Raw genomic sequence first — 4,390 nt, 5'->3', positions numbered from 1 at the left:
TTCTCACTACGGTATTTTCCTTCTCGTCTTGAGAATTTGCTTGAAAGTCAGGTAGGTTAGAAGTCTCCATCACGTTTGTATATTGTTCTAACTTACTCCTACATCAGTTTTTACTTGCATTCGCTGTTTGTGAGACTTCGTGTCTTCTTGGCCGCTGAAAAGGACTTCGTGTTCTTCAAGCACCTTGCTGTCGATATTTGAGGACTTCATGTTCTTCAAGCTTCTTTCTGTCAATATTTGAGGACTTCGTGTTCTTCAAGCTCCTTTCTGTTAATATTCGTTTCCATAGATCTCTTGAATCAAGAATTTGTCAAGCTCCCTCTGCCATGCCTCCCAAAAAACTTCTTCCACCAAAAAGTGCGCTAACCTGCGGATGGAAACTCCAGTCGTCGACTTCATGATGCGTACCCACAGTGGTGTGCCTATCAACCAACGCATGGTACATTTATTTGAATTTGAATTTTATTTATCAAAGACATTGATATTTGTCATCTTGGATAGCTTCAAACTAAAACGGTAGGCATCCCTTCCATCCTTTTCGTCCATTTACTAATGTGATAATGACACCCCAGTCACTGCCACCCGCCAAAAGAATCAAACCTGCCCCCTTGCTGAGGGGGAACTCGTTCATGAACTTCGACGACTACAGCACCATCCTTGCCCGGCGCGCGAAATCCTCCGTTGCTACCACAGCCGCGCACTGACACTGAGTCTGATACCCAAGGTATGGGCAGCCACACTACAAACTGAGTAACCACCCACTGACATGACTTTTACAAAGACCACCCCAAGACTGATGACCCTGTCACAGACAATGAGGACAACAGTGAAGGACAAGCGGATGCTCACAAGGGCAATCCTGTAGATGATACCAAAATTCATGGTATGTACCACCATCTCCCATCAATCCTTTTCACTCACAGTCCTTTTTTCGTCTCCCAGAATCCTTACCCCCCTCCGATACTCCAGAGGATGAAGGCTCTTCCTTGAATGGCACCCCTTCCTCGGAGAACAACTACCCGTACCAAAACCGACAAGCAAGGAGTTGGGCTGAATGCCGTGCAATGCTTGCTCAGCGTGATCATTCCTCTTCAGAAGAGGAGTCTGACAAAGATGATGATGAATACAAAGAAGATCAAGAAGCCGATGAAGAAAAAGAAGAAGAAGAAGAAGAAGAAGATGACGACAACTTACCTGCACCTCCATCAAAGGCGAAGTTGCCCAAGAAGCGTGCACCTCCAAAAGCTCTCTCCCCAAAATCCACAGTAACAGAGACTTCCTTGACCACCCAGGTACTCCAGGCTGCCATGCATGTGACGACAAAGTCGGTCGAGAAGAGTGCCGTCTCCAGTGCTCTGCCAAAAAGCTCCATGTCAATGGAGATTGATGATGACGACAATGACCTTCCCATCACTTCTAGACCTGGGCAGCTGTGCCAGGAAGGCATAGATGACGTGCAGGAGCTCGGGGCGCAAGACACTTCATGCTGCCAAGATAATTGGGGACAAATATGGAAAATCTGCACATACAATCCTCATCGAGGCCAGGTTGTCTGTGAAACACTCCAGGGCCGAGACCCCATGGAACATGCACCAAGGATGGTACAAAGGACAATATCCTCGAGAAACGGATGAAGGTGAGTTTTTATTTCATGTTGTGGTGCCCATAATAACCAATATCCTCTGGTAGAACTTGTTAATTGGAGAAAGAGACAGCGCAACCACTACTACAGCCTTGAAGACAGCGACCCGCTGTGGGATGACATACAAATGTACTATGATTGTCACTTGGGCGGTGCTAGTAACAATCGATCGCGTGCCAGTATTATTATGTCTCCAAGGGACGCACTCGCTAAGCGTGTAATTATTTTGACAGTACTTGTTTGTATTATGGCTTACTGTTGTAAAGTTTGCAGCTTATTCTCGCCTAGAAGGCATTGAGGTCATTGGCTGTGTCTTTGATTCGACTCCTGATGAGGCGGTGTAGAGACTCATGCCTCTCATTGTGCAATATGGCAGTTTTCACTGGGGAGTACATGGCACGAACTTGTAGCATCACTCTGTGTGCTACCTGCAGCTATCTCTATATGAGGCGCAGCTTTCCCGCGCAACGCGCGCCATGCGCGCGTACCTTTCCCACGCTTCACGATGTATATGCGCGCGCGCTTTCCCGCGCTGTAGCGCCCTATAGCGCCAGCCATCCGGAAGCATCCATCCACTGTCCACCAAGTTCCCTAGTGCGTATATTTCCATTTCTCACATTTGCATATCGTTCCATCTTTATTTTTATCATGGACCCTTACTTACATATATCTTTACATACCTTACTCGGTAGCGCTTCGGCTCCGCATAACAGCGCTTAGGCGCCATACTTAAGCGCCAGCAGTACATACTTACTTACAGACTTACTCTCCCACCAGAACGACAGAGGACTTACTGGTTACTACCCACTATTTACCTAGCAGAACATAGTATAAATCTATTTGTTTACACCTTGCATCTCCCTTCTCTTGTCTTACATCATATCATCACCTAAGCAAACTCACTCTTACTCTCACTTGTTTCCGCATACACGCGCGCGCATTCCCGCACTTCGCGCATTCTCGCGCCTCGCGCGCACCTGCGCTTTCCACGCTTCGCATTGGCCAACCAGTAGCGCTTTCAGCACATACCTCTAGATCCTTGCTGCACTTGCTTCCCCTTTAGGGTCGAACGCACTTGTCGTCTCAAGTATAGCAGACTAGGCAACGCGCGACCTTACAACATTTATAGATACAACCAGGAGCATTGTTCGTGCCTCGCTGTATCGTTGAACCTTCAGCGGCCCAACAGGCCTCGGGTTTTGTTGCAGGCTCATCCACGTTCATGGATCTCATCAATGAACGCCAAGTGGACGCCCAACTTGCGTTAGATTGGATTATTACTGCAGCGAAAGTACATAGCTTGGAAACTACTCTGAGTTTAATCTTACAATGTGTCCAGGGCAAAAAACTACCAGCTTTGCAATGCTGCGGTTTGGAGGGGCATATGATATTTTGTTTTCGAAGCCTGGTGAAGCCCCATGGGACCGTTACCACCGACGTATCTGGCCGGTCATGGTGCTTGAGAAACTAGGTAAGCTCGACTTATTCCCGTCCATGACTCGATTTCAAGTTTATTCAACAGAACAATTCGGCTATAAAACGAAGTCTGTCCAGTGGCGGAAGCCTACTCGACGTTGCATACCAGAACAAGTTTCAATTTGAACTCTGGCCTGACGAAGTTCCCCCGGTTGGCCTGGACTTCAACTACCACACCCTCAGCGCACAACACCTGAAGTTACTCGTTGTGCCTTACATCAAGCGCAGGGCTTTGCAATATTATGACGCCGAACTGAAGACGGAAGCTGAGAACTTACTCGAACTTCGGCGCAAGCAAGGACGCAGCGATAAAACTCTTGATGATATCATTGACGAGTTGGACGTCGCTGTGTCTGAGATTGATATTGTTCCTTGGCCGAAAGGTACTTATTGCCCTGTTCATTTTCATGTCTAATGTTGTTGCTGCAGATCACATCGAGCAATGTGAAAAAGACGACCCTAAAATGTTTGACATTCCTTTGGTCACCAGCGCTTCCCACATCGTTCTCCGGAAACTCACAGACTCCGAGAAATTCAAGCACTCCATCCCTAAAGGGTTGCTTCAAAAGTACAAGGAAGCAACATCAATACGTGGTTCGAATGTTGGCGCTCCTTCGGGAGGAAGGCAGCTTGGAGATACTATTCAGGATCGTCGGTCTCAACAACAGACCTCCAATGCTCGTGAATATTCTATCGTTCATGAGGACCACTACACTGATGATGGTCTGCCCCGTCCAGAACACCGCCCATCGGCATTTCAGCCGCAGAAAGTCTCGCTGTTACGACTGGGGTATGTCGAGCTGTCTTAGTCCGAGTGGACTGAGATTCGGCGAGACAGACGTGGTTCTTCTCTCGAGTGAGAGGTCAAAGGTTTCTGGCTAAGGCAAGTATCGGCGACTTCCTTAGAATAGTGGTTCTAGATAGCAAGGTTGGAGACCTTGCTAAAGGACTTGTTCCAGGTAAAACCCAGTAGATTAAAGTGAGGAAATACATGTGGTACGCTATGTAACTATATAGCGTAGAGTTCAAGCGGAGCTTGTAAATGCGTATCAAGATAGAAGGCGGACAGCCCGCTTGGTAAGTGATAAGAGATAACAGATAGAGATAGTAACCATGGTGCGGACAGCCCGCTTGATAGGAGATAGTGAGCTAAACATAGTGATGGTTACTAGTACGGAAGGTTAGCTTGGCGATGATATGAGTGAGGTTCTGGAAGGTGATTGGTCGTTCGTTAAGGGCCGTGTGCATGTACCATTGTCCAGTATCGAAAGA

At 47.4% G+C, this 4,390-nt stretch overlaps 2 protein-coding genes across 2 annotated transcripts; both read left to right on the top strand.

Annotated features, from left to right (window-relative positions):
- Positions 1-326: 326 nt before the first annotated feature.
- F5147DRAFT_661878 (uncharacterized protein) lies at positions 327-1,634 on the top strand (the record flags this gene model as incomplete). The annotated part of the gene is made up of 4 exons (XM_041434734.1): positions 327-357; positions 650-724; positions 782-883; positions 943-1,634. 4 exons carry the CDS (start codon positions 327-329, stop codon positions 1,632-1,634), a joined length of 900 nt encoding a protein of 299 aa, XP_041283976.1.
- A 1,337-nt stretch (positions 1,635-2,971) lies between these two features.
- F5147DRAFT_661877 (uncharacterized protein) lies at positions 2,972-3,533 on the top strand (the record flags this gene model as incomplete). The annotated part of the gene is made up of 2 exons (XM_041434733.1): positions 2,972-3,097; positions 3,165-3,533. The coding sequence occupies 2 exons, from the start codon at positions 2,972-2,974 to the stop codon at positions 3,531-3,533; spliced, it is 495 nt and encodes a 164-aa protein (XP_041283975.1).
- Between the last annotated feature and the right edge of the window lie 857 nt (positions 3,534-4,390).

Source organism: Suillus discolor, assembly GCF_016758755.1.
Source record: "Suillus discolor strain FC423 chromosome Unknown F5147scaffold_775, whole genome shotgun sequence".
NCBI lineage: Eukaryota > Fungi > Basidiomycota > Agaricomycetes > Boletales > Suillaceae > Suillus > Suillus discolor.
Note: the sequence above shows the minus strand (reverse complement) of the source record. Positions and strands in the feature narration are given on the sequence as shown.